This window comes from Lithobates pipiens, unplaced genomic scaffold (genome assembly GCF_037356315.1).
Source record: "Lithobates pipiens isolate NorthernLeopardFrog02 unplaced genomic scaffold, aLitPip1_a1.2 Scaffold_23, whole genome shotgun sequence".
Lineage (NCBI taxonomy): Eukaryota > Metazoa > Chordata > Amphibia > Anura > Ranidae > Lithobates > Lithobates pipiens.
The window spans coordinates 263,297,671-263,324,668 of record NW_027507785.1 but is presented as its reverse complement, the minus strand read 5'-3'; the positions used below and the strand labels follow the sequence as shown (position 1 = coordinate 263,324,668).

Sequence of the window (26,998 nt, the reverse complement as noted above, 5' to 3'; positions counted from 1 at the left end):
GTCGTATTTCTAGTCCCGTCGTACGTGCTGTACACGTCATCGCGCAAGCTTTCAGCGGACTGTCTGTTCATCGTGTGTGGTCAAGTCCGTTCATTCAAAAGTAGGACGGATTGTCTGTCGGATTGTCTGTCGAACTTAGTTGGGCAGACAATCCGCCCGTGTGTACGCGGCCTTAATCTGACGGACAAAATCCGACGGATTTGGTTGTGGAAATCTACGACCGTGTGTACAGGGGCTTAGATGCCATTCATCACTGGTCTGTGCTTCAGAGCAACTGGAAGCCACCTGCACTTCAGTCCATCGGGAGCTACAGCACAGCATGGCGGCACCATCTTCACCAGGCGGAGACACCAGGAGGGGATTCCGGATAGAGCCTCACAGCCATTGGGGTCTATTGTGCTGAGAGGGCACCTGCCCGTTCCAGTAGAGAGTACAATATTGCTGAATGAGTTCTTTCTACAAGACTGCTGGTGAGACTTGTAGTTCCACGGAGGTCAGTCTACTTTTTCTCAGGCATCATATAGCTGGACTTTGGGGCGTTGTCTTTTTGCCCTGCATTGTAAGGTCAGTACTGTATTGAACTCACATGTAAAGTGGTGGTATTTCTTCAGTTAAGCAATCATCAGCATATCTTTTGTTCTACAGTAATTTCTTCCCCTTTGTCTCTGTGGATTACAAATTACAGCATTATACTGCAGTTTAGCCATCAGGCTAGCTGATGATATCTGGAGTTTAAAGAACTTTCACCGTCTTCTTCTTTTACCAAGCATTGCTGCTCTACTCACAAGTCTGAATTATAGCCTGGGGGGGGGGGGGGGGGGGGGATGGGGGCATTTGTGTTTGTGTTAGATTTTACACTGTGTTCCTGAATGTAAAGATTATATACTGCATTTTGGTCTGTGTGTTGAGGCCTCAGTGGGAAGATATTTAGTATATGTTTTGAAGATATTGAGTACCTATCCCTCTGGGCACCTGTTCACATATACTCCTTAAAGAGGAGGGCCGGTTTAAAAAAAAAAAAATTTAAAGTCAGCAGCTGCAAACACTGTAGCTGCTGACTTTTAATAAGCACACTTACTTGTCCAGGGCGCCTGCGATGTCGACCGCCCGAGGCTGACCCGTCCCTCGGTCTCAGGTCCCGGCGCTGCCATTTTGGCTAAGGGAAACAGGCAGTGGAGCCTTGCGGCTTCACTGCCCGTTTCCTACTGCGCATGCGCGAGTCGCGCAGCGCTTTGTGAATGGGGCGCGCTGTGTTCTGGGACACACAGTTCCCAGAACACAGCACGACCCATTACCCAGAAGACGCCGCAAGGAGGAGAGAAGACAGAAGATCTCCGCGGAGGAGGAAGAGGCAGATTAGGATGATGTGCCTAGCAACAGGCATTTCTGGTAAGTTAAAAAAAAATATGTTTTTTCATTTTTTTTTTCTGATTTTTTCTAATTTTTAATGTATTTTTTTTTTCAGGGTGGCCCTCCACTTTAAGGTGCTTATAAAGTTATAGGTTCTGTATATGTGCATTAAGTGATAATCGTTGTCAATCATAACTTGTGTTCATTCATGCCCTTTATTGTGTTCCATTACTTATCTCAGTAAACATTTCTGAGTGGTTCAGTGATATTATGTGAGTTTCTTATTGCTAATGTCACGTTGCAAAAAGGAGGTGTCAGAAGTAAATGATTTGGACCAGTGCACAAAGCAAGGTCCATAGACATGGATGAGTAAGTTTGGGGTGGAGGAACTTGACTGGCCCGCACAGAGTCCTGACCTAAACCCAATAGAAGACCTTTGGGATGAATAGGAGTGGAGACTGCGAGCCGGGCCTTCTCATCCAACATTAGTGCCTGACCTCACAAATGTGTTTCTGGAAGAATGGTTGAACATTCCCATAGACACACTCCTAAACCTTGTGGACTGCCTTCCCGGAAGAGTTGAAGCTGTTATAGCTGCAAAGGGTGGGCCAACTCAATATTGAACCCTACGGACTAAGACTGGGATGCCATTAAAGTTCATGTGTGTGTAAAGGAGGGTGTCCCAATACTTTTGGTGATACAGTGTATGTATATCCTAACAATGTGGACCGTTTGTTTGCTCCAATTTGCTTTGTTAAATTTACAGTTGAAAATATTTTGGCACATCTGTTTAACAGTAGCAAAGAAATCAGGTGAGCTGATAACTTGCTGTGCTCTTGCCTCTGCTGTCTGTCTTCAATTACACTGTTCTAGTTCTCACTGTGGACTACAGAACAACTTCCCCTATGTTACAGGAAAGTATAGAGGGAGAGGTGTTCTGTAGTCCCGACCTAGGGTGACAAGACAGTTCTTCCATAGATACAGTATAGTGAGCAGAGGTGTTTCTACTATGAGGCAAGTAGAGTGGGGTGCCTGAGTGGGCATTCATGGAAGGGGCAGCACTAAAGACAGAGTGTCCACATGGACACTCCAGTCTCACCACTGTTCAGCATCTGCCCCTGAAGGTGGGTTCAGCAAAAAAAAAAAAAAAAAGTTACCTACAGCTACTCACATCACTTACCTGTAATGAAGGATGTCCCAGGTTGTGCAGGCAGGTGAATCCTGGAGAAGTCTTCACTTGAGGGATGCCTGTTTTCTTCCTGTCTCTGTATTTTGGCACTGCAGGGATTGATAGCTTCAGGTCTTCAGGCAGAACAGCAGTAGAGATGTCCCCTCTGTCCTCCTCCTCTGTTGAGAAAAGTTCATTCAGTAAATATACTGCCTGTAACATGATTTGTGAATGGAGGAGAGTCTGGTGAGTCACATGATTCCCTTCTCCATTCACAGACCATAGTACAGGCAATGAAAGAAACTTTCTCAATGACGGAAGAGGGAGAAGGGGGTGTGTCCCCAGTAGAGTATCTCTACTGCTCTTCTACCCCTGACCTGAAGCTGTTAACCCCCCTCAATACCCAAACTCCAGAGCCAAGAAAAACACGGGGCATCCCTGCATTAACATTTCAGGATCCGGCTGCCTGTACAACATAGGACAGATTTCAATACAAGTCAGTGATGTGACTAAGCAACAGAAGGTCAACAGATGATCACCCAACAAGTAGTTGTTAATGAGAACCAACCACTGTATTTTAGAAATTTAGAAAAAACTTTATTGTATTACAAAAATGACAGAGACAACCGGCATCCAATCCTCCAAATACCAAATCTAAAACCATTGGACAACGTTGTCACAGATAAAAATACAAAAGGCCCAAAACTGCACACATGCATACCAACAGTCACCCAAGCAAGCAATATATGCAATATAGTTTGTAACCAGTGTCCTCTGGCACTAATGTGGTAGAAAACTCTGATTTTGCCTGAAGGCTCTCACCACTCCGACTCGCTACAGCTTGCCCGTTCGTGCTTGTGAAGACTATCAAGCCTGGACCGGGCAATGAGTCTTGATCTACCCGCTTCTAGCCTTGTCTACTTGTCCTATCAGTTTTGGGCCCAGTTGTGTGTATTTTTAATTCTGACAACATTGTCCCATTGTTTTATACTTGGTATTTGGAGGGTTTAGGACCATTTGGCCAGTTGTCTTTGTCACTTTTTTGTAATTCAATAAAGTTAAAATACCGCAGTCGGTCCACATTAACAACTACTTCTTGGGTAGTCTTCGGTCGATCTTCTTTTGCTTTTTGGTTGTTGAGGTTGAAGTTGTTGAGGGACCCCACCCTAAGACCCCTTTCACACCACACCGCCCATAGCATCGGCGGTAAAACGCCGACATTTTTAGCGGCGTTTTACCGCCGGATTTGCGGCGCATTTAGGCCGCTAGCGGGGTGCTTTTACCCCCCCCGTTAGTGCCCGCGAAAGGGTTAAAACCGCCGGCAATACGCCGCAATAGCGGCGTTTTGCCGGCGGTATTACAGCGCTGCCCCATTCATTTCAATGGGGAGCAGCGGTGGAGGAGTGGTAAACACACCGCTCCTTCACCGCTCCAAAGAAGCTGCTGGCAGGACTTTTTTCTGACGTCCTGCCAGAGCACCACTGTAGTGTGAAAGCCCTCGGGGCTTTCACACTACACACAATGGTGCAGCTTCTTTAGGGCGGATTGCAGGCGCTATTTCTAACGCTATTGCGCCTGCAAAACGCCCTGGTGTGAAAGGGGTGTTAGGATGAGCAGGTGATTGGTCCGCTTGAAGTGACATCTTTTGTAATTAACTCCATGGTGAGAACTTTGACCCCTTTGTTTTATTTTTTCATAGTTATCAGTGATGTGACTAAAGCTGCAGGGATATTTTAGTAGTTAAACTTCAGTTTAAAAAAAAAATAGAAACCAAGCTGAATTTTATGCTGCATTATTGCGTCGGTTTATGTTCTTTATCAGAAATCTGATTTCTTTATACCACTTCTTTCCTGTTGGCATGGTGACAGACAGCTAACAGTTGTCTATGAGGTGGAAGCAGCCTTTTTCGAGAAGCACTAATGATCATATTGCTTTGCATTGTTAGGGCGGTCAGTAACGGCCAGCTGTTTACCGTTCCCCTAAGTGACAGTTGCATCTGAATTCATTTGGAAAGCTTGTAAGCACATTATTATTTCTGGCCACTGGATAAGAGAGGGTGTTCCAGTCAGTGCTCGCCATGAAGTAGTCTAGTAAGAGATGATGGAGAATATTTCCTGTCTCTTTCCTGTCACTGTTCACGCTCAGTCACAATCATACAATGGTTCCAGGAAGGTGACTTACATTACCCGGCGTCTGTCCCAGCTATCCATCACTGGAACGGTGGCTGATCAGAGTGCTGTGTGTGGCGGAGGTGTGTGGGTGGCTGTGAAATATGACTGATGGAAAGAACATGTAGTGGTATAGCTGACACCTTCTAATATACTCCCCCGTTATTTTTTCTCAACAGGCGAGCGTGAAAAAGGTGAAGCCATAGGCAATTGCAAGGGGGTCACAAGTACTAAGGAATCAGGATGCCACTTTATTATGGGAAGCGGGTGAAATATTAAAGTGTTACATAAACCCACAACAGTAAAATCAGTCTGTAGCGTGGGGACAACAAGTATTGGATACACTGCCGATTTTACATGTTTTTCTACTTACAAAGCATGTAGAGGTCTGTCATTTTTATCATCAACTGTGAGAGATGGAATCTAAAACAACAATCCAGAAAATCGCATTGTATGATTTTTAAATAATGAATTTGTATTTTATTGCATGATATAAGTATTTGATCACCTACCAACCGGTAAGAATTCCAGCTCTCACAGACCTGTTACTTTTTTCTTTAAGAAACCCTCCTGTTTTCCACTCATTACATGTATTAAAGCGGAGGTCCACCCTAAAGTGGACCTCCGCTCATCGGAACCCTCCCCCCCTCCGGCGCCACAATTGGCACCTTTCAGGGGGGAGGGGGGTACAGATACCTGTACAGTACAGGTATCTGCACCCACCTCCAGGATAGCTCTCTGCGGAAAGGGGCGTATATTACGCCCCTTTCCGCAAGTCCCGCCCCTTTCCGCAAGTGCCCCGCTGCCTGCTGGGAAAACACACAGATCCCAGAGGCAGCGGGGACCGTCCTTATTGCGCAGCGCGGCTCGCGCATGGGCAGTAGGGAACCGGGAAATGAAGCCGAAAGGCTCCATTTCCTGATTCCCATACCCAAGATGGCGGCGGCAGCACCCGAGAAACGATCTACCGATCGACTTCGGGTGCCGACATCGCGGGCGCGCTGGACAGGTAAGTGTCACTATTTTAAAAAGTCAGCAGCTGCAGTATTTGTAGCTGCTGGCTTTTAAAAAAAAAAAAAAAACGCGGAGTCCCGGTGGACTCCCGCTTTAACTGCACCAGTTTGAACTCATTTCCAGTATAAAAGACACCGGTCCACACACTCAATCAAACAGACTCCAACCTCTCCACAATGGCCAAGACCAGAGAGCTGTGTAAGGACATCAGGGACAAAATTGTAGACCTGCACAAGGCTGGGATGGGCTACAGGACAATAGGCAATCTTGGTGGGAAGGCAACAACTGTTGGCGCAATTATTAGAAAATGGAAGAAGTTCAAGATGACGGTCAATCTCCCTTGGTCTAGGGCTCCATGCAAGTTCTCACCTTGTGGGGCATCAATGATCATGAGGAAGGTGCGGGATCAGACCAGAACTACATGGCAGGACCTGGTCAATGACCTGAAGAGAGCTGGGACCACAGTCTCAAAGAAATCTATTAGTAGCACACTACGTTGTCATGGATTAAAATCCTGCACGTAAGGTTACCTTGCTCAAGCCAGCGCATGTCCAGTCCTGTCTGAAGTTTGCCAATGACCATCTGGATGATCCAGAGGAGGAATGGGAGAAGGACATGTGGTCTGATGAGATAAAATTAGAGATTTTTGGTCTAAACTCCACTCGTTGTGTTTGGAGGAAGAAGAAGGATGAGTACAACTCCAAGAACACCATCCCAACCGTGAAGCAAGGAGGTGGAAACATTATTCTTTGGGGCTGCTTTTCTGCAAAGGGGACAGGAAGACTGCACCGTATTGAGGGGAGGATGGATGAGGCCATGTATCACGAGATCTTGGCCAACAACCTCCTTCCCTCAGTAAGCGCATTGAAGATGGGTCGTGGCTGGGTCTTCCAGCATGACAACACCACGAAACAGACAGCCAGGGCAACTAAGGAGTGGCTCCGTAAGAAGCATCTCAAGGTCCTGGAGTGGCCTAGCCAGTCTCCAGACCTGAACCCAATAGAAAATCTTCAAAGGGAGCTGAAAGTCCGTATTGCCTAGCAACAGCCCCAACACCTGAAGGATCTGGAGAAGGTCTCTACAAGATCTGGACAAGCTCCGTGAGTCAGATCGTGTGTCCCGCGGACATCGGATACCCGCAATTGTTTCACGAAGAGGAAGAACGGGGAGATGCTAATGTAAACAAGCATATCCCCATTCTGCCTAGTGAGAGTGTCACTGATCGCTGCTCTCTGTGATTGGGAGCGGTGATCAGTGACGTGCCACACGTAGCCATACTCTTCCACAGTAGAATCACTCCCAAGGACACACTTAACCTCTTAATTGCCCCCTAGTGGTTAACCCCTTCACTGCCAGTGTCATTTACACAGGAATCAGTGCATTTGTATAGCACTGATTGCTGTATAAATGACAATGGTCCCAAAAATGTGTCAAAAATGTCCGATGTGTTCGCCATTTGCTGATCGCCACCATTACTAGTAGAAAAAAAAATATCAATAAAAATGCTATAAAACTATCCCCCATTTTGTAAACGCTATAACTGCGCAAACCAATCAATAAAAGCTTATTTCGAAATTTTTTTACCAAAAATATGTAGAAGAATACTAATCGGCCTAAACTGAAGTTATACATTTTTGGGGGATATTTTTTATAGCAAAATGTAAAAAATAATGTGTTTTTTTTCAAAATGGTGCCTCTTTTTTTTGTTTATAGCGAAAAAAATAAAAACCACAGGGATGATCAAATACCACCAAAAGAAAGCTCTATTTGTTTGAAAAAAAGGACGTCAATTTTGTTTGGGAGCCACATCGCACGATCGCGCAATTGTCAGTTAAAGCGACGCAGTGCCAGATCGCAAAAAGTGCTTTGGTTTTTGGCCAGCAAAATGGTCCGGGGGTTAAGTGGTTAAGAATCATGCAATGGGGGTTATTTACTATCCACTTTGCACTACAAGTGCACTTGGAAGTGCAGTCACTGTAGATTCGAGGGGGACATGCACGGAACATAAAAAACAGCATTTTAGCTTGCACATGATTGGATGATAAAATCAGCAGAGCTTCCCCTCATTTCAGATCTACCCCTCAGATTTAAAGCGACCATGCTTCCAAGTGCACCTGTAGTGCAAAGTGGATTTGCCTTTCGTAAATAACCCGCAATGTGATTTTAGATTCCGTCTCTCACAGTTGAAGAGTACATATGATAAAAATTACAGACCTCTCTACATGCTTTGTAAGTAGGAAAATCAGCAAAATCGCCAGTGTATCAAATACTTGTTCTCCCCACTGTATGCAGTAAAGTATGCTTGTTATACTCACTGTGGCTCCTAAGGGGTTAATCCTCTGCAGTGTGTAAAAAAGGTTGTTTGATCTTGTATGCACAGATCCCCCCTCCCCCGCACTGTCCCCTGGACAAGTCTGGGCAAGATGGAGCCTTTGTTGTCAAACTGCACATGCTCAGTTTGGTGTGTATTGGTGGAGAGGCTTTGTGGTCAGCACAGGGCCAATAAGCACTGTCCAGACATGTCCAGACAGAAGGTCAGAAGCCCCGCAGCCCCATTGGACAGTCAGTGCTGTATAAAAACTCCTACAAGATTCACAGGGAACTGATAGAAATCACAAGACTGCTGATGAGAAAAGGTATTTATCCATTTATATTTACTAAAATAATTGCATTTCCATGTTTTGTGTACTGTGGGAGACCAGATATAGAGAATGCAGGGTCCTGGGTTCAGTAACACTTTAAGGACAATTTCACACCATATGTAATGTGGGAAACGCAAGTTTCCGTGTGCGTTTCCTACACTGCATGGTAACATGCTGCCCTTATTAGATGCACGCAGGTGCCAATAATTGTTAATGTCACCCAAACACATCTAACAAACGTGTGTTTTTGCGGCCACCAAAATGCAAGGTACCGCACAATTGTAAAAGTTGCGCTTGCCATGCTCTTTGCGCATTCCCGCTTATTTGGCGGCTCATTCAAATCAAAGGGCTGCCAAAAATGGAATGCGCGGGAATACAAACTTGAACAGATTTTTTTTTTTAACCAGAGTGTAATGGCAGTTTCAAATCTGATTATCCAATCACTGTGTAATCTACTTTACATTTACCAACACCTAGGTAATGAGATGGACTGCCTAAACAGTTCTTAGAGATCCCATTTACATTTTTGTGGATGTGTCAAACTACATGGCTTTTACCAAGAAAATTCGTTAGAGCCCCCAAACATTATATATATTTTTAAAGTAGAGGCTCTAGAGAATAAATTGGTGCGCTTTGCAATTTTTTTTTTATGTCAAACGGTATTTGTGCAGCTGTTTTTCAAACACAGTTTTCAGGGAAAAAAAAATACACTTTTTAAAATTTTAATGCAAAGAAACACAATACATAACCCAATTTTTTTGTAAATGATAAAAGATGTCACTCTGAGTACCAAACATGGCACACTTTAAAATTGTGCACGCCCGCACAATGGTGACAAACGATGTCACAAAGCATGGTCCATAAAGATATGGATGAGCGAGTTTGCGGTGGAGGAACTTGACTGGCCTGCACAGAGTCCTGGCCTCAACCCAATAGAACACCTTTGGGATAAATTCGAGCGGAGACCTTCTCATCCACAACAGTGCCTGACCTCACAAATGCACTTCTGGAAGAATGGTCAAACATTCCCTTAGACACACTCCTAAATCTTGTGGACAAGCTACCTAGAAGAATTGTAGCTGTAGAGCTGCAAAGGGTGGGTCAGCTCAATATTGAACCCTACGGACTAAGACTGGGATGCCATTATAATTCATGTGTGTGTAAAGATAGGTGTCCCAATACTTTTGGTAATATAGTGTCTATCAGATAATTACAGTTTATCATTCAGTGAGAACTTTTGACTACCTGGAATCCAGAGAACTCAGTGAAAGGTGACAGGTGTAATTTTAGAATGTAGTCATGTTTGTCCCTCCACATTTATTTCTACAACATGTTTCTATAACACGAAGGCGCACATATTTGACATAGATATTGTCATGTATACCTTAATGTAGACCTCTCAGTACTTTTCCAAGCCTACATATATAAATTCCTAACGTGTTCAATATACAGCAACATTAGATTGTAACATTGTAACTGTGTAGAAATTTTCAGGTGAGAGGTTGCAGCTGGGGCCGATCTGTGTCAGACATTTGTGAACAGCACAGGCAACATAATTTACATGATAGTGCCATCTCTGAGCCAGTATCTCACTGCAGTAGATGCAGTATATGTTGATTGTGAATACAGAAGAAGACATTGGGGTCGATTTAATAAAGGCAAATAGACTGTGCATCAATGGCATTGTTAGGGGGTGGCTTTTGGGGCTATAGCCCCGAATCTGGGGCCCATAGCCCACAAGTCTCTGCAGGGGTCCCCAAGGGGAGGGGAGGCTCTCTGGGGACCCTGATATAAGTGGGGGGCTCTCGGGGACTCTGATGTAAGTGGGGGGCTCTCTGGGGACCCTGATTTAAAGGGGAGGCTCTCTGTGGACTCTGATGCAAGGTGGATGCTCTATGGGGACCCTGCTGTAAGGGAGGCTCTCTGGGGATCCTGATGTAAGGGAGGCTCTCTGGGGACCCTGATGTAAGGGGGGGCTCTCTGGGGACCCTGATGTAATGGGGAGCTCTCTGGGGATCCTGATGTAAGGGAGGCTCTTTGGGACCCTGATGTAAGGGAGGCTCTTTGGGGACCATGATGTAAGGGAGGCTCTCTGAGGACCCTGATGTAAGGGGGGGGGGGCTCTCTGGGGACCCTGATGTAAGGGGAGCTCTCTGGGGATCCTGATGTAAGGGAGGCTCTTGGGGATCCTGATGTAAGGGGAGGCTCTTGGGGACCCTGATGTAAGGGGAGGCTCTCTGGGGACCCTGATGTAATGGGAGGCTCTTTGGGGACCCTGATGTAATGAAGAGCTCTCTGGGGACCCTGGTGTAAGGGGAGCTCTCTGGGGACCCTGATGTAAGGGAGGCTCTTGGGGACCCTGATGTAAGGGGAGGCTCTCTGGGGATCCTGATGTAAGGGGAGGCTCTCTGGGGATCCTGATGTAAGGGGAGGCTCTCTGGGGATCCTGATGTAAGGGGGGCTCTCTGGGGACCCTGATGTAATGGGGAGCTCTCTGGGGACCCTGGTGTAAGGGGAGCTCTCTGGGGATCCTGATGTAATGGCGAGCTCTCTGGGGACCCTGATGTAAGGGGAGGCTCTCTGGGGATCCTGATGTAAGGGAGGCTCTTGGGGACCCTGATGTAAGGGAGGCTCTCTGGGGACCCTGATGTAAGGGGGGGGGCTCTCTGGGAACCCTGATGTAAGGGGGGGGGCATATACACACACGTATATTACTGTATATACATGTGTATGCCCGCCCAAGCGTATGACTTTCTTTACTACGCTGCTATGGGCTCTAGCCCCAGATCTATTGTAGACCTAGCAACGCCCCTGCTGTGCACTTTACAAAGTACAATTGCATGTTACAAGTGCAGTTGTTTCAGAGCTTAGTAAATTAGGTAAAGCTTCACTTTGCAAATAAAACCCAATCATGTGCAAGGAAATTTTTTTTTACATTTGGGGCATTTTACAGAGCAGAGTGGACAGTCTATTTGCCTTTAATAGATAAAGCACTTTGGGAGCCCAGGTGTGTGCAGACAGCCCCTGTCTGTAATGGTGGCCATGCATGGATCGAAATTCAGCCAGTTCTGGAGATTTGTATCCATGTATCCGATCTATTGATTGACTTCTGTAAGACCAGCCTATCCGGCTTTTCCTGAATGGTCAGTGTCCTTGCTATTGGCGTCAACACTGATCATTGTGCTGTGAAGGCGGGGAAGGCTCCCTCCCATCTGAATACAATAGCTTAGCGAAACTGATTCTTCCAGCCACATTGAGTGTGTGGATGGGGGAATTGCGTCTCTTTTCTTTTCATTGAACCCTCTAGTTGAACAAAATAAAGTAAATAATATATGGCCAGCATTAATCTATATTCAAATTTAAGAGGGCTATTCAAGGGCATGTAACAAAAGCACAGCGCTCAAAAGATCACATTTGAGAAAATTCACTGAGATTTTTATTACAGCCATATTGGTTCATTTTCTGTATTGATATATTAGAGTATAATTTTGTTTACTCATTTTGGATCTTTTTTTTGGGTTGTTGTCCTTATTTTTGCTGCAGTGCTTCCTTTGGAGTGGTCCCTGCGCTCACACATGGGGGGACATGTTGTCACACTCCTCGTCCTCTATTGGTGTCTGGCCCAAGATTGGGTAGGTGTTCTCCCATAGGCCCCTTTCACACTGGGGTGGTGGGTGTGTCGGTGGTAAAGCGCCGCTATTTTTACCGATGCTTTACTGTCAATTTTGCTGTGCTATTCGGCCACTGGTGGGGCACTTTTACCCCCCCCCCGCTAGTGGCCAAGAAAGGGTTAAAACCACCCGCAAAGTGCTGCTGCAGCAACGCTTTGCCAGCGGTATAGCTGCGCTGCCCATTCATTTCAATGGGCAGGAGCGATGGAAGAGCGGTGTACACACCACTCCAAAGATGCTGCTAGTGTCCTGCCAGCGCACCGCTCCAGTGTGAAAGCCCTCAGGGTTTTCACATTGGAGACACAGCAGCGGCTCTTTCAGGGCGCTTTGTAGGTGTTATTTTTAGCTATGTGGCACTTGCAAAGCGCCCCAGTGTGAAAGGGGTCTTAGATAAACTGTAATTATCTGATAAACACTATATTACCACAAGTATTGGGACGCCTGCCTTTACACACACATGAACTTTAATGGTATCCCAGTCTTTTGTCCATAGGGTTCAATATTGAGTTGGCCCACCCTTTGCAGCTAATAACAGCTTCAACTCTTCTGGAAAGGCCATCCACAAGGTTTAGGAGTGTGCCTGTGGGAATGTTTGACCATTCTTCAAGAAGCGTATTTGTGTGGTCAGGAACTGATGTTGGACGAGAAGGCCTGGCTCACAGTCACCGCTCTTATTCGTCCCAAAGGTGTTCTATCGCGTTGGGTGCAGGCCAGTCAAGTTTCTCCACCCCAAACTCGCTCATCCATGTCTGATTTGTGCATTGATGTGCAGTCATGTTGGAACATGTTGTGCTGCAGTAGCCCCCCAGAGCCCCCCTTTTTTATACCTGAACCCAATCTTTCCAGCATCGAACAGCTCCAGCTGCTGTCTCGGGTCCTCATTGGATAACTGCAACTGCATTCATCTGTATATGCAGTAAAGCATGTATAACACTCACCGTGGAACCTAAGGGGTTAATCCTTTGCATTGTGTAAAAAGGTTGTTTGATCCTGTCTTCTCTGATCCTCCCCTTTTTCCTCTGTCCCCAATCCATCTCCTGATAGAAGAGAGACTTGGGGGGCAAACTGCACATGCTCAGTTTGGTGTGTATTGCTAGAGTGTTTTTTTTTTTTATTGGGTGCATGTGGTAAGCACAGGGCCAATCAACACTGTCCAGACAGAGGGTCAAGGGTCCTGCAGGACAATCATGGGAGAATGAAAACTCCTCCCACAAGTTTTAACCATTGCTAGGTCGGACACAAATAGAAGTGACAAGACTGCTATGTACTGATGAAAAAAAGTATTTAGCAGTTTCTATTTATTAAAACTATTGCATTTCATGTACTGTGTACAGTGGGAGACCAGATATAGCAAATGCAGGGTCCTGGGTTTAGTAAAATTTTTAAGGGCCAGGAGGCATTGGTGGAAAGAGGTTATTTTCTTTTGTGATGACATCTAAAAAAAAAAATAATTTGTATGATTTTAATGTGAGAAAGTTCCCCAGTTTTTTATTTCTTGTGGTAGTGGTGGTGTTCCGTGAGCACCTCTTAAGTCCTTCTAAATTTGCTCATACTGTACACAAGGCAATAACAGGCTGACAGCACACGCAGCAACACAAGGAGCGATTACCCGGGACCTGCACTCTAAGGACAGGTTATGGTTCCTCCGCTGTTCACATGCAAACAATTAGATGTGAATAGGGCCACTGATTGTCCATAGATGTTGAAAGTTTACACCCAGGGTCAACATTTATAACCACTTACAAACAGGTTGCTGTAAAACATCCAGCTTGTACAAGGCCACAGCACGAATGTTGCAGCATCCAGTTGCAGAGTTCAAATGCAATTGAATGCTGCAATCTAGCTGCCCATATTCGGCGGTCTGAATGAACTCCTATTGGTTCAAACAACTCCTGCCCTGCAGCACTGAGGTCTCTGGTTCAAATACCACTCAAGACACTAGGGATATGGAATTTGAATGTTATCCCTGTGCTTACGCCAGTATCCTCCAGGTGTTCCAGTTTCCTCCAACACTACAAAGACATGGTGGTAGGTTATTTGCCTCCTGAACTGGCGGCCCTACAGCTGTTGCAAAACTACAAGTCCCATCGTGCTTGTAACTGTCAGCCTTGCAATGGCTCATTATTATTATTAATATACAGGATTTATATAGCGCCAACAGTTTACACAGCGCTTTTCAATATACAATGGAGACAATACAGTTATAACACAATAAAATACAAGAGGATTTAGAGGGCCCTGCTCAGAAGAGTTTAAAATGTAATAGGGTGGGGCAGGTGGTACAAAAGTTTGTAACTACGGGGAATTAGCTGATGGAATTGGTAAAAGATTAGTTGGAGACATGATAGGCTTTCCTGAAGAGATGAGTTTTCATGGATCGCCTGAAGGTAGCAAGAGTAGGGGATAGCCGGACCGGTGGAGGTAGTGAGTTCCAGAGGATGGGAGAGGCTCCGGAGAAATCCTGGAGATAAGCATGGGAGGAGGAGATGAGAGAGCATGAGAGTAGGAGGTCTTGAGAAGAGCGAAGAGGATGATTTGGGTGATATTTGGAGACAAGATTGGTGATGTAGCTTGGGGCAGAGTTGTGAATGGCTTTGTATCTTGTGGTTTATATTTAAAATTTAATTTAGTGGGTGATTGGGAGCCAGTGTAGGGATTGGAGCAGAGGGTCGGGAGACACTGATCGGTTGGTAAGGTGGATAAGTCTGGCAGCAGCATTCATGATAGACTGAAGAGGGGATTGCCTATGGAGAGGTAGGCCAATGTGAAGAGATTTGCAATAGTCAAGGTGAGAGATTACAAGGGAGTGAATGAGGAGCTTGGTAGTTTCACTTGTTAAAAAGGGGCGATTTTTAGAGATGTTACGGGGTGGGGGGGGGGGGGGATTCTACAAACTTTTGACAATAGGATTTATAGTTTTGCAACAACTGGAGGGATGCCAGTTTGAGCCCCCTGCCCTAGGATGTTTATGTACTGTATATGAGGGTAAGGACACAATACTGTGAAAACTCCCCGAGGGCAAGGAATGGTATGAATGTACAGTATGTAAAGTGTTACATAAATTGTCTGTGCTCTATAAATAGCTGTAATAAATAAATAACTCAAGAGGCACCATACGTGGTTTGAGATTCACCTGTATCGACCAAGGAGCTGGTCGGAAAATTTTCATCTGAACAGACAATGTCACTGCTGGGGATTTAGCAACCGCTGGAGCAATGGCCACTGAATATGATAGTCAGCACCATCAATTCCCCCATCAGTATCAATAGATTTTTATTGTCCAGGGTGACTAAACAAGAGAAATCTACACATGTATGGCCAGCTAAAAAAATAAATAAAAAGTCTATTCAAGTATATACAGGCATACCCCACTTTTAAGTACACAATGGGGTTTATTTACTAAAGCTGGAAAGTGCAAAGTCAGGCTCACGTTAGCATAGAAACCAATGAGCTTTTAACCCTAGCTTGTTCAATTAAGCTTTGGTAATAAAACCTGGAAGCTCATTGGTTTCTATGCACAAGTGAGCCTGATTTTGCACTTTTCAGCTTTAGTAAATAAACCCTATTGCGCAAAAGTGGGGTATGCCTGTATTCTTAACTCAAAAAAGTGCCTTCTATTGCTCTCAGTCTCCTCCAAATCTCCAAATTCCTTTTTTTCTGCTGTGATCCGACTTCTTGTTAAAGGGTGGATATGTTCTCCATGGCCCACTGTATGTAGTAATGTAGCCACCCTTCTCTTACTTGCTCCTGAGATGGACAAGGGGCTATGGGATGGGCATGTACATAGATTAGTACACTCGATCACAGCTAACATATACTACTTGTTCAAAACAAGCAGAAGCGATGGGAAAAGGGGAGGTTTGGGAGCTCACAGGATGTTACAGGAGGCATAAAAAAACATTATGTAATTATTTTGTGAAAAAATTGATTACAGGGCCATTAAAGGAGAAGTACAGCCATAGCTCATTTGACTGTAACTTCTCCTGTGGGTTACAGGAGTGCAGTTTGTTCTACACTCCTGTGACCCATTTTCAGCAGACAGCGGGCTGAAACCCGTTGTTTGCTGACATCGCAGGGCCGATCCAAGCTCAAGCAAGATTGCGACCATATGGTTGGGATCCACCCACATACCTAGACCAGCACTTGGCTCAGCCTCTCAGCGAGCCGCTGACAGCCCGAGCCAGCCATTCCTGCCCACTCCACAGCCTGTTTCTCCAGTGACCATTGGGGGGAGGGGGGGGGCAGTCACCAGCTCTCTGCTCAGGGAGCTGTGAGAACTAAGAGACCGGCTGTGTTAGATCACTTGGCCCCGAGTGTTAGAGACGGCAGGGGGGGGAGGGGGGGTCTGGACAGATGCAGCATCGGTCTGATCCAGCTAGGTAAATATGATTAAAAAAAAAAACAGATACCTATACTTTTTTTTAAGTAGTGGATGTGTATGGACTATTTTTGTAGAATATAGATATCGTTTAGCCTAGGTTTGCACTAGTGCTGTTGCTGCATGATGCATTTTTCCATGCATTTTTGTAGTGCGACTTTGAGCATTTTTGACCCATTTTTCATGCTGATGCTTTTTTGTAGGAGATCTATTGGATCTATTGTAGTCCTCTATTGGTGTCTGGCCCAAGATTGGGTAGGTGTTCTCCCTTAGATAAACCGTAATTCTCTGATAGACACTATATTACCAAAAGTATTGGGACACCTGCCTTTACATGCACATGAACTTTAATGGCATCCCAGTCTTATTCCGTAGGGTTCAATATTGCGTTGGCCCACTCTTTGTAGCTATAACAGCTTCAACTTTTCTTTGTAGGCTGTCCACAAGGTTTAAGAGTGTGTCTATGGGAATGTTTGACCATTCTTCCAGAAGCGCATTTGTGTGGTCAGCATGCTGTCAGCATGAGGAGAAAAAAAAAACGATTACCGATCTTCTGTTTGCATCACGTGATCACGTGGTAAGGGGCCAGTATCAGCCTCTTACTCCAATCTGTGATCACTAGAGTCTCATTGACTCAGTGATCACAGCACGCACTGCGGAGCATGCAAAGGGGGGGTATTTATTAACAGCCCCCCAGCAAAGTAGGTCCGCACTGTAGCATTCATTCGGCTAGAGCGCGGACTTGAAGGGGTTAAGCTTCTAGGAGCAGAAAAAAAAATATGCAAAAAACAGCTTCTAGGAGCTTAAAAAAAACGCTAGTGTGTATGGAGCCTTTAAAGAGGGATTCCACTTACAAAAAAATATTAAAAGCCAGCAGCTATAAATACTACAGCTGCTGACTTTTAATAAATGGACACTCACCTGTCCCGAGGTCCAGCGATGCCGGCAGCCGAGGCCGATCGATCGCTCAGCTCTCGGCTGCTGCTGCCACCATTCTAGGTGAGGGAATCAGGAAGTGAAGCGAATCGGCTTCACTTCCCGGTTCCCTACTGCGCATGCGCAAGTCGCGCAGCGCAATAGGAATTGTCCGCGCTGTCTCTGGGACCCGTGTGTGTCCCAGCAGACAGCGCGGCAGGACAGGAAATGACATAGACTCCCATGGGAGTCTATGTCCGGAAGTGGGTGTAAATACCTGTCTTTGACAGGTATCTCCACCCCCCTCCCCCCTGAAAGGTGCCAATTGTGACACCGGGGGGGGGGGGGGGGGGGGGGGGGTTACGATCAGCGGAAGTTCCACTTTAGGGTGGAACCCCGCTTTAAGTTCTTGTAAACGATCACCTTGTAAAACAACCCATTCCGATTAAAATAGAAATGAAATACAAAACATTTTTGCATAAATATAAAAAAAATATAAATACCTTTTTTCCCTTTTTATATAAGTGATCACATTCCCTCTGTTCTCAGCTGCATAAGAGCTGGGGGGAGGAGAAGCAGCAGCACACTATGTTGTTGCCCAGTGTATGACTGTGCAGTGGGGGCATGTCAGGACAAGTCTGATCATTGGAGGAGAGTACACTGAGCTCCCAGCATAGCTAGAGAACTGACCACAGTGTGTTCTCCTTCTTAGTGTGGTCAGTTTTTAGTAGGAAAGCAGAGGGACTGGCAGGAACACCAGAGAATTCACACAAAGGAAGCAATACAAAAAAAATAAAAAACAGGATATTTTCTCATACAAGTACATGTTACAGCAGGCACATAAAAGGAATGTGAAGTATTAGGGAAACAAAGCTTTAATATCACTTAGGTTACTTTCACACTGAGGCGCTTTTGCCTCTCCTGTCTCTCCAGTGTGAAAGCCCGAGGGCTTTCACACTGGAGCGGTGTGCTTTCAGGATGGTAAAAAAAAGTCCTGCAAGCTGCATCTTTGCAGCGCTGTAGAAGCGGTGTATACACCTCTCCTAAAGCAAGGGGGCAGGGCTGCCAAACCACCGGAAAAGCACTGCTTTGCCGGCAGTTTTAACCCTTTATCGGCCGCTAGCAGCTGAATAGTCCCGCCAAAATGACAGTAAAGCGTTGCTAAAAATAGCTTTAGTTAGAAGCTGATTGGCTACTATGCACAGCTGCACCATATTTTTCACTCTCCAGTTAGTAAATGAACTCCTATGTGTTTGTGTTGCTAAGAGGAGAAATCTGTTGAAGAATCTGTTGAGAAATCTGCAATTCTACTGATATCAAAGGATCCAAAAAGGCACCATGCTGCATGTAAATAAAGTCCCTGCATCTTTCCAAAAACCCATTGCAGGAAACTGCACAGATTTGAATGAGACCCATAAGAAAGAAGGATAAATGGATTGTAGTGCATTACTGCAAATAAAAAAAAAACGCATAGATGTGAACCTAGCTTACATGTCACTTTAAGAAAGAAGAAAAACCATAAAGAGTAACTACGGATGCTCTCCTGTACATTTATAATTACAAACAGTACATAGAAATGGGTTTTAAAACACAAGTACACAGTGGTGGAGACTAGAGCTACTAAAACTGGAGTGTGAAAAATCTGCTGCAGCTGTGCATAGAAACCAATCATCTTCCAGTTTATAGTGTCAAAGCTTAATTGAAGAAGCTGACGTTGGAAACTGATTGGTTGCCACGCAGAGCTGCATCAGATTCTGAGTACTCCAATTTTAGTAAATTAAATCTCCCCCAATGATCCAATTATTTCTATCAAGCTAAGACTGTTTACATGGAGATCTAAAGAAAAAAAAAAGCTAAAAAACAAACAAATAAAGAAATAGCTTCCCTTTAAAGATCAAAGAGTTAAAATGCAGAAAGCTGAACGAATAATCAACCACATTAACTTCCTGTTATCAGAGTCTCAGCAGTTAAAGAGAAATGCGGTATAATGACATTTGAGCTGAAGGGATTGTTCAGATAAAGAGCTAAAAAAATAAAAAAAACATAAAAAAACTAAAAACTAAAAAACAAACAAATCAAATATTAATTAGTTTCCCTTTAAACATAAAAGAGTTAAAAAGCAGAAAGATGATAGAATAATCAACTACATTATCTTCCTGTTATCAGTCTCAGCAGGTAAAGAGAAAGACTGTATAATGACATTTGAGTTGTAGAGATTGTTCAGATGTAGAGCTAACAATAAAAAAAACAAACAAACAAAAAAACAAACAAATGAATTATTAAGTAGTTTCCCTTTAAACATAAAAGAGTTAAAAAGCAGAAAGCTGATAGAATAATCAACTACATTAGCATGCTGTTATCAGTCTCAGCAGGTAAAGAGAAAGACTGTATAATGACATTTGAGTTTGGGGGATTGTTGTGCTCTTTGGATGAATGTCCCCCTTTGTTGAGCGGTAAGGTGATTGCGTCTACATATCTTTATTTGTCAGCAGTGGGCTCCATTCGGTTTCGCTGTGCTCCTCTTATTATGCGAACACAATAGATCTACAACGGCTAAATGTGAGAAGAGCGGAATGTCAGCTTGTCACATAATAACAGGGCACAGTCTGCACTGGCACAGCTGGCTTTGGAGGAGGTTTTGCTCCTCATGTCCCTTTTTTTTTCCTCCCATGGATGTCACGTTATGATCCTCCTCCTAGGGAGGCTGGGCTAATCTGCATGCTCTCAGATAAAAGGCAGGATGCCAGATTCTGGAACCAGTTTCAAAAAGCATGCACAAAGGACTAGCAGACTTCCATTGTTCTCTCTTGGAACAATAAGCCGTCCGCTCGGCAAGGAACCCTATTGAACTACTCTCGCCGCTTACTAACTGGGCAAACACGCCGGACAGCATAGGACTCCGTGCAAAACAATGATGTATCTGAATTCCCTCAATCCTGACGCCTTTTTGTGTGATAAAGCCAAGGACCTGCGATCATCGATCAGCACCCTAATTCACAAAGTGGACGTTGGGCACAAACTGGTCCCATCCAACTTTTACAAAAAGAAAGACGGTCACAGGTAAGCCAAGGGGTCGCCCATTCGAAGATCGCTTGCCTATTGTGTTCAAATATCATTCAAACCTAGATTTACTAAAACTGGTGCACACAGAATCTGGTGCAGCTGTGTATTGTAACCAATCAGCTTCCAGGTTTTATTGTCAAAGCTTCATTGAACAAGCTGAAGTTATAAGCTGATTGGTTAATATGCACAGTTGCACCAGATTATGTGTGCACTCGTTTTAGTAAATCTCCCCGATAGATGCATTGGGAGGTGAGTTAAAAATCAAACATTGAAAAAAAAATTTTTATTTTTTTTTGCCGCCAAAAATTGCTAAATCCCTTAAGAATTATTTACAGGTTATTAAATTATGCACTGACGTACTGCTATTGCAACATTTTATCTCACCTGTTGGGTTGTGATTGCAAGTTTGTCTCTGACGTGAGTGAATTGTGTCGGTGACACGTACAGTACGCCGTGGTGCAATGTCCTTTCTATTTATAGACAGGCTGGTTTAATAAGCCAATGCATTACTTGTATTTGAGTAAGTGACTAATGACTATATTGGATGCTATGGGTCAGAGAGGTTTGCATTATTAAACAAGACAACATCTGTTGCTATGGAACATAAAGAAAGTATAAAATAAAATGTATAAAAATCTTATTATTTTTATCTCTCTCCAGAAGCTGCATGAAGGAGGTCATGAAGTGGAAAGAATCATTCAATCAACTCCTGAGCAGCAAAGGTGAGCAGGGGTTTGGTGAATCCTTAATTTGGTATGAAAGGTGTGCATATGGAGATACAACACAGAGAATGCTATAGGGGGGATAATGCAAGGGGCTATAGGGGGGATAATGCAAGGGGCTATAGGGGGGATAATGCAAGGGGCTACATATGTACTAACCAAAATCACGCAAGAACTGAAAAGTACTAAAACATAGGTAGGATTTTTAACCAGGCAGTAATGATTTGCTGTGACTCAGACAACAATTACTTTTTACAAGTTCGAAAACAGTTAAAATAACTATTTTTAGAGGGTTACTATCATGGTTCCCCGCACACTCTTTGTTCAATTTAATATTCCAAAAGCCATAAAGTCTATTTGTATATCAGAACATTTTTATTATATTTTCTATTAATGTCTTTAAAAAGTCTTGATCTTATTCATGCATTTAAGTATAAACCAACCACAGTGTTCTAGTCACATTTAGTTTAATGTATTTATATTGTATTTGTCTACTAAAAACTTTGGGCAGAATTTACTAAGACTGGAGCATACAGGGTCTGGGGCAGCTTTGCATAGTAACCAATCAGCTTCTAGCTTCAGCTTGTTCAGTTGAGCTTTGAAAATAAAAGCTTGAAGCTGTTTGTTTGTCATGCACAGCTGCCTCGAAATTCCATCTGCTGCAGTTTTGGTAAAGCCTTAATAAGTCGTATATACAGTATGTTGTTCAGACCGTTACAATGCAATATATATATATATATATATATATATATATATATATATATATATATATATATATATATATATATATAGGCATACCCCACTTTTAAGTACGCAATGGGGTTTATTTACTAAAGCTGGAAAGTGCAAAATCAGGCTCGCTTTTACATAAAAACCAATGAGCTTCTAACCCCAGGTTGTTCAGTTAAGCTTTGGTAATAAAACCTGGATGCTCATTGGTTTCTATGCAGAAGTGAGCCTGATTTTCCACTTTCCAGCTTTAGTAAATAAACCCCATTGTGTACTTAAAAGTGGAGTATGCCTGTATCAAAGTCTTGAGGGTGAGGTGCACTATGGTAATTAGCATCAATGCAAAGCAATCAGGCCTTCTGTGTTCTCATCTATGGTTCTCTGGTGACCATTGTCACTGGGACTAAAAGTGGGGGAATAGAGGGGGGAAATTTGCCATTTGGGACACTTACTCCTGTGAATTATGTCTGGACATGTTTCTTCTTTCTGTTGTGTCCACATGAAATAAGAGTGGATTTTGTAACCATCCCAAAATAAATGGGGATTTGGCTTATATATATATATATATATATATATATATATATATATATATATATATATATATATATACATTTTTTTTTCATGCATATAAGTATAAGCCAACCACAATGTTCTGCTTACATTCATTATGGATTTTGAGTATTTATATTTAATTTGCCTGCTGAATACTATATATATATATATATATATATATATATATATATATATATATATATATATATATATATATATATATATATATATATATATATATATATATATCAGATGGCAAATAAAATATAAATAATCACAATACATTAAATGAATATAAGTAGAACACTGTGGTTGGCTTATACTTAAATGCATAATATATATATATATATATGCGCCAAACCTCTTTTATTTTGGGATGGTTAAAAACCATCCCACTTGGTAGATTGGTAGACAACAGAAAGAAGAAACATGTCCAGACATATGCCACTGGAGTAAGCGTCCCAAATGGTACATTTCCTCACTTTTAGCCTCAGTGACAATGGTCACCAGAGGACCCTAATCTTCCTAACAGGGACACAAACAGCAAAAAAAAAAAAACATGACAGAGGTTCTAACCCCTCACCAGTCTATTCAATGTATAAAAAAGAGTTATGGCATAGATACACTTTAAATAGCATGGTGGGCTCTCCATAGGAAGTGAATTGAGTGTGGGAGGTGATTTGTGAAGGGCTCCTTTTAACGTCTGCCTCTCATCCTGTCTACAGATGGACTCTCAGCCTTCCGCACCTTTCTAAAAACAGAGTTCAGCGAGGAGAATCTGGAGTTCTGGGTAGCTTGTGAAGAATACAAGAAGACGCCTTCGGTCAATAAGCTTCCTGCCAAAGCTCAGTGCATATTTCAGGAATTCCTGCAGACTGGAGCCCCACGAGAGGTAAGCAGTGCTTACTATATTTAGCATCCTGATAAGAAGATACATCACACACAGCTGGAATTCCAAGGGTCAGACATCCAAAGTTTTAAATGGGATTAACTCATGTATGCAACTCATTATGCATGCACAGTCTAAACAAAGCCCCGGAGACTTGAGACTGTTCAGAGTTAATTAAAACAACACATGGACTAGGAAAATGTGCTTTTAAAAGAAAATCAAGCCTAAGTGGTTACGTTTCTTCAAATCTATCTCAAATGTATTTAGCATTTTACTTAAAGCGGGAGTCCACCGGGACTCCGCGTTTTTTTTTTTTTTTTTTAAAAGCCAGCAGCTACAAATACTGCAGCTGCTGACTTTTAAATAGTGACACTTACCTGTCCAGCGCGCCCGCGATGTCGGCACCCGAAGCCGATCGCTCGCTCGGCTGCCGGGTCCCGCCGCCATCTTGGGTATGGGAATCAGGAAATGGAGCCTTTCGGCTTCATTTCCCGGTTCCCTACTGCGCATGCGCGAGCCGCGCGGCGCAATCCGGACGGTCCCCGCTGCCTCTGGGAGCTGTGTGTTTCCCAGCAGGCAGCGGGGCACTTGCTGAAGGGGGCGGGCGCTTGCGGAACGGGGGCGTAACCTACGCTCGTTCCGCAGAGAGCTAGCCCGGAAGTGGGTGCAGTTACCTGGATTATCCAGGTAACTGCACCCCCCTCCCCCCTGAAAGGTGCCGATTGTGGCGCCGGAGGGGGGGGGGATTCCGATGAGCGGAGGTCCATTTTAGGGTGGACCTCCGCTTTAACTGAAGGAGCCATTTTCTAATTTTTGATTGATAAGCTCTTTCCAAATACCTTTGTATAAATATAAACCCTAAAACCTACAACAAAGGGGAACTTCAGAGGTCCCAAAAAAAGACAGGGAACAACCAACTAGAAAACATGTTTTTAAAAAAAAAAAAAATTATAAATTCTGTAATCTGTTTAGGCTGATGTCCGTTAAAAAAGATAGTTGTTACATTTGTAACAAAATTAACAATTACTTAGATCAGGCTTTCTCAACCTTTTTAACTCTAGAGGAACCTCTATATAATTTTCAAGTCTTGAGGAACCCTTACTAAAACCAATTCCTCAGGGGTCAATAGAACAATGCCCCTTATACTGGTGGCCAATAGGAAGAATGTTCCCCTTAAAATGGGGCTAAAGCAAACATGTTTATTTAAATAATTCAAATAATTCACATGTTTACTATACACTTCTGACTGCTATTTGTGTTTAGATGGTAAGCTAATTGTCAACATTGTTGTTTTTTTTTTGTCTTCACAGGTCAATATTGACCATCAAACCAGAGAACACACACGCCAGAAAATTTCAGCTGCCTGCCGTAATTGCTTTGACGCTGCCCAAGAACAGACCCGTACTCTGATGGAAAAAGACTCTTACCCACGCTTCTTAAAATCCCCCATCTACCAACAACTGCTGACCCAATCCTCTATTAAGAAACTAAAGTTCTCTTTCACATGAATGAAGACCAAGTGTTTTGTGTAAGCTACGACATTGAGACCAGAACTCAGTTCCAGCAATCTAGAACCAGGTTCAGGACATCACCCCACCACCATGTGTGTGCTGGAGTCTGGGCGCTAATTGAGAAGACTTTCAAGCAGGGCCCTTCCGTGTAGAAGGGCCAAAGACAGTAGAACAGGGAAGACAGTGTATAGAATGGATTAGTGAGTTCTAGTCCAACAAAATTTCCTTGACACCAGTTTATGGTGCCATGAAACGACTGTGCTTGCCTAGACAAACTCCTCTAACCTTTTATGTTAATAGGGGAACGTTAACAGGATTGAGATAGCATGAGAAAATCTCTGTAACAAACTAGAACTCACATTGGTGTGATTCCTAGTTGATGTGCTAATGTTTGTGCAATGTGTCTGTGCTGCTAAGTGTTACTTCCTCCCACTGTAGTTTTTTCCTTTGGCTGGGGGGGGGGAATCCGTTATCCTTACTGTTGCTATGCAGATCATTTATCAAGTGTCTGGAAATTAGTTTTCACCTGGGACACAATGGATGCCAAGTGTTTCAGCAGTATCCATTCATAATGATATCTAAGAACAATGGGGGGAAGTAGAGCACAATGTTTAAAAAATGTGACACATTCCTGGCCAGTCTTTTTCCTTTGGCAAACAGGAATTGCAGAGACTTGTCGACAGTATTCTGGATGTGGGAAATGACCCCGCAGAAAGCTAGGTGATAAATGTATAGAAAGATCCTGGTGTTTTTCATATAACACCTGCAGCATATATAAGTGCACATATGTATATTAAAAAAAAAACACATTTTATGTAAAACATTTATATATATATATATATATATATATATATATATATATATATATATATATATATTCACATTTTATGTTCAATTTATTTAAAATGTTGCTGGACAGCTTTTGTAAACTTATTATGTGGTGATAGAAAACGAACACCTTGTATTTCTGGAAAATACATTCATGTTGGTATGTTGATATGTTAATTTATATGAATTATTTAAATAATAAAAGTGAACAAAAACAAAGCAAAATACATTTTATTATTATATTCTATTATTATTTTTTAATCATTATGAGTTGAACTAACATACAAATTGTGCAAGGACAAAACCATATTAATCATAAGTCACTTGCAGCTTAGAGCCACAGTTAAGAGGGGTCATGCCAATCATCAAAATCAACTCATTATGGTTATTTTTTTTTATTTAAGGTATATTTGAACCTATGAAAAAAAAACATGATATATTGCAGCTTACCATTTCTTGGATGCGGTGGCTGTGTTCGTTTTTCTGTTGCAGGGTTTTTTCTTTTTTTTCAATCTGGTGTTTTTGCCAAGAACACATGTCCTATACTAGGGTGACAATACTCATTCAAGCCTAGTACACATGGGCTGAATGTTGGACGGTATCAGCTGGTTTAATAGAAACTGGCCAACATTCGGCCTGTGTGTATAGCAGTCGGTCATGACCAAAAAAAGTCTGCTGACCGACTCCCAATCCACGCTCTCGGCTGAGAGTGTTGACCAGAGTGTTCTAGGAGGGGGTGTCCCCGTCAGAACACAACAGCACAGCAGGGGAGATCGTTGTACTAACATCGGATTTCTAGTACAGCGACTCCAACCCGAGCTGTCAGGTTTTTTTTTCCTTTAAACCCGCTGGGTTGAAAAAATAAAAATAAAAAAAAATTGTGTGTACGAGGCTTTACTCTACTGTATATTTGAAGGAACAGCATTGTCACCCTGGGACATTAAGTGTACTAGGACTACAGAACAGCTATATCTCCATATCATAGAGCGGGTGTTTTGTAGTTCACAGATATGAACTGGGCAGGGCTGAAAACAGTACTTGGGATTTCAGTGCAACACAGGAAGATTGCACATGATGTTAGCAGCACTCTGGATTTCTGACAACACATATGAAAAATGTGCAAGTGTTAGAGAAATGTACAGACCTTTTTTTTTGCCCAGAAATACACTTTAACCCCTTTGTGCCTAAGGGTAAAGCAAATCTTAATGCCTAAGCCCAATTCTGCAACTTTGACACGTGTTAGTAAAACTATACATATCATCACAAACATTTTGTAAATACAGTTATATTATACCGGGGTTTTTTCTTCAGGACAAATTGGGCTTTCATTTGGTGGTAAATGGTCATGGATATCTCCTGATTTTTATTTATTTTTTATTATCAAAGGAAAACTGGCTC

At 43.2% G+C, this 26,998-nt stretch overlaps 1 protein-coding gene across 1 annotated transcript; it reads left to right on the top strand.

Annotated features, from left to right (window-relative positions):
* Window positions 1-20,052: 20,052 nt before the first annotated feature.
* Window positions 20,053-25,608, top strand: LOC143928306 (regulator of G-protein signaling 16-like). Its single transcript, XM_077453115.1, has 4 exons — window positions 20,053-20,366; window positions 21,030-21,091; window positions 23,098-23,264; window positions 24,572-25,608. Exons 1-4 carry the CDS (start codon window positions 20,218-20,220, stop codon window positions 24,767-24,769), a joined length of 576 nt encoding a protein of 191 aa, XP_077309241.1. The 5' UTR covers window positions 20,053-20,217; the 3' UTR covers window positions 24,770-25,608.
* Window positions 25,609-26,998: the final 1,390 nt, after the last annotated feature.

Coding starts and splice junctions, on each gene's coding strand:
- LOC143928306 (XM_077453115.1), top strand. CDS start 20,218: ATGATGTATCTGAATTCCCTCAATCCTGACGCCTTTTTGTGTGATAAA. Junction 20,367..21,029: donor AAAAAGAAAGACGGTCACAG/GTAAGCCAAGGG, acceptor ATCTCTCTCCAG/AAGCTGCATGAAGGAGGTCA. Junction 23,265..24,571: donor AGACTGGAGCCCCACGAGAG/GTAAGCAGTGCT, acceptor TTGTCTTCACAG/GTCAATATTGACCATCAAAC.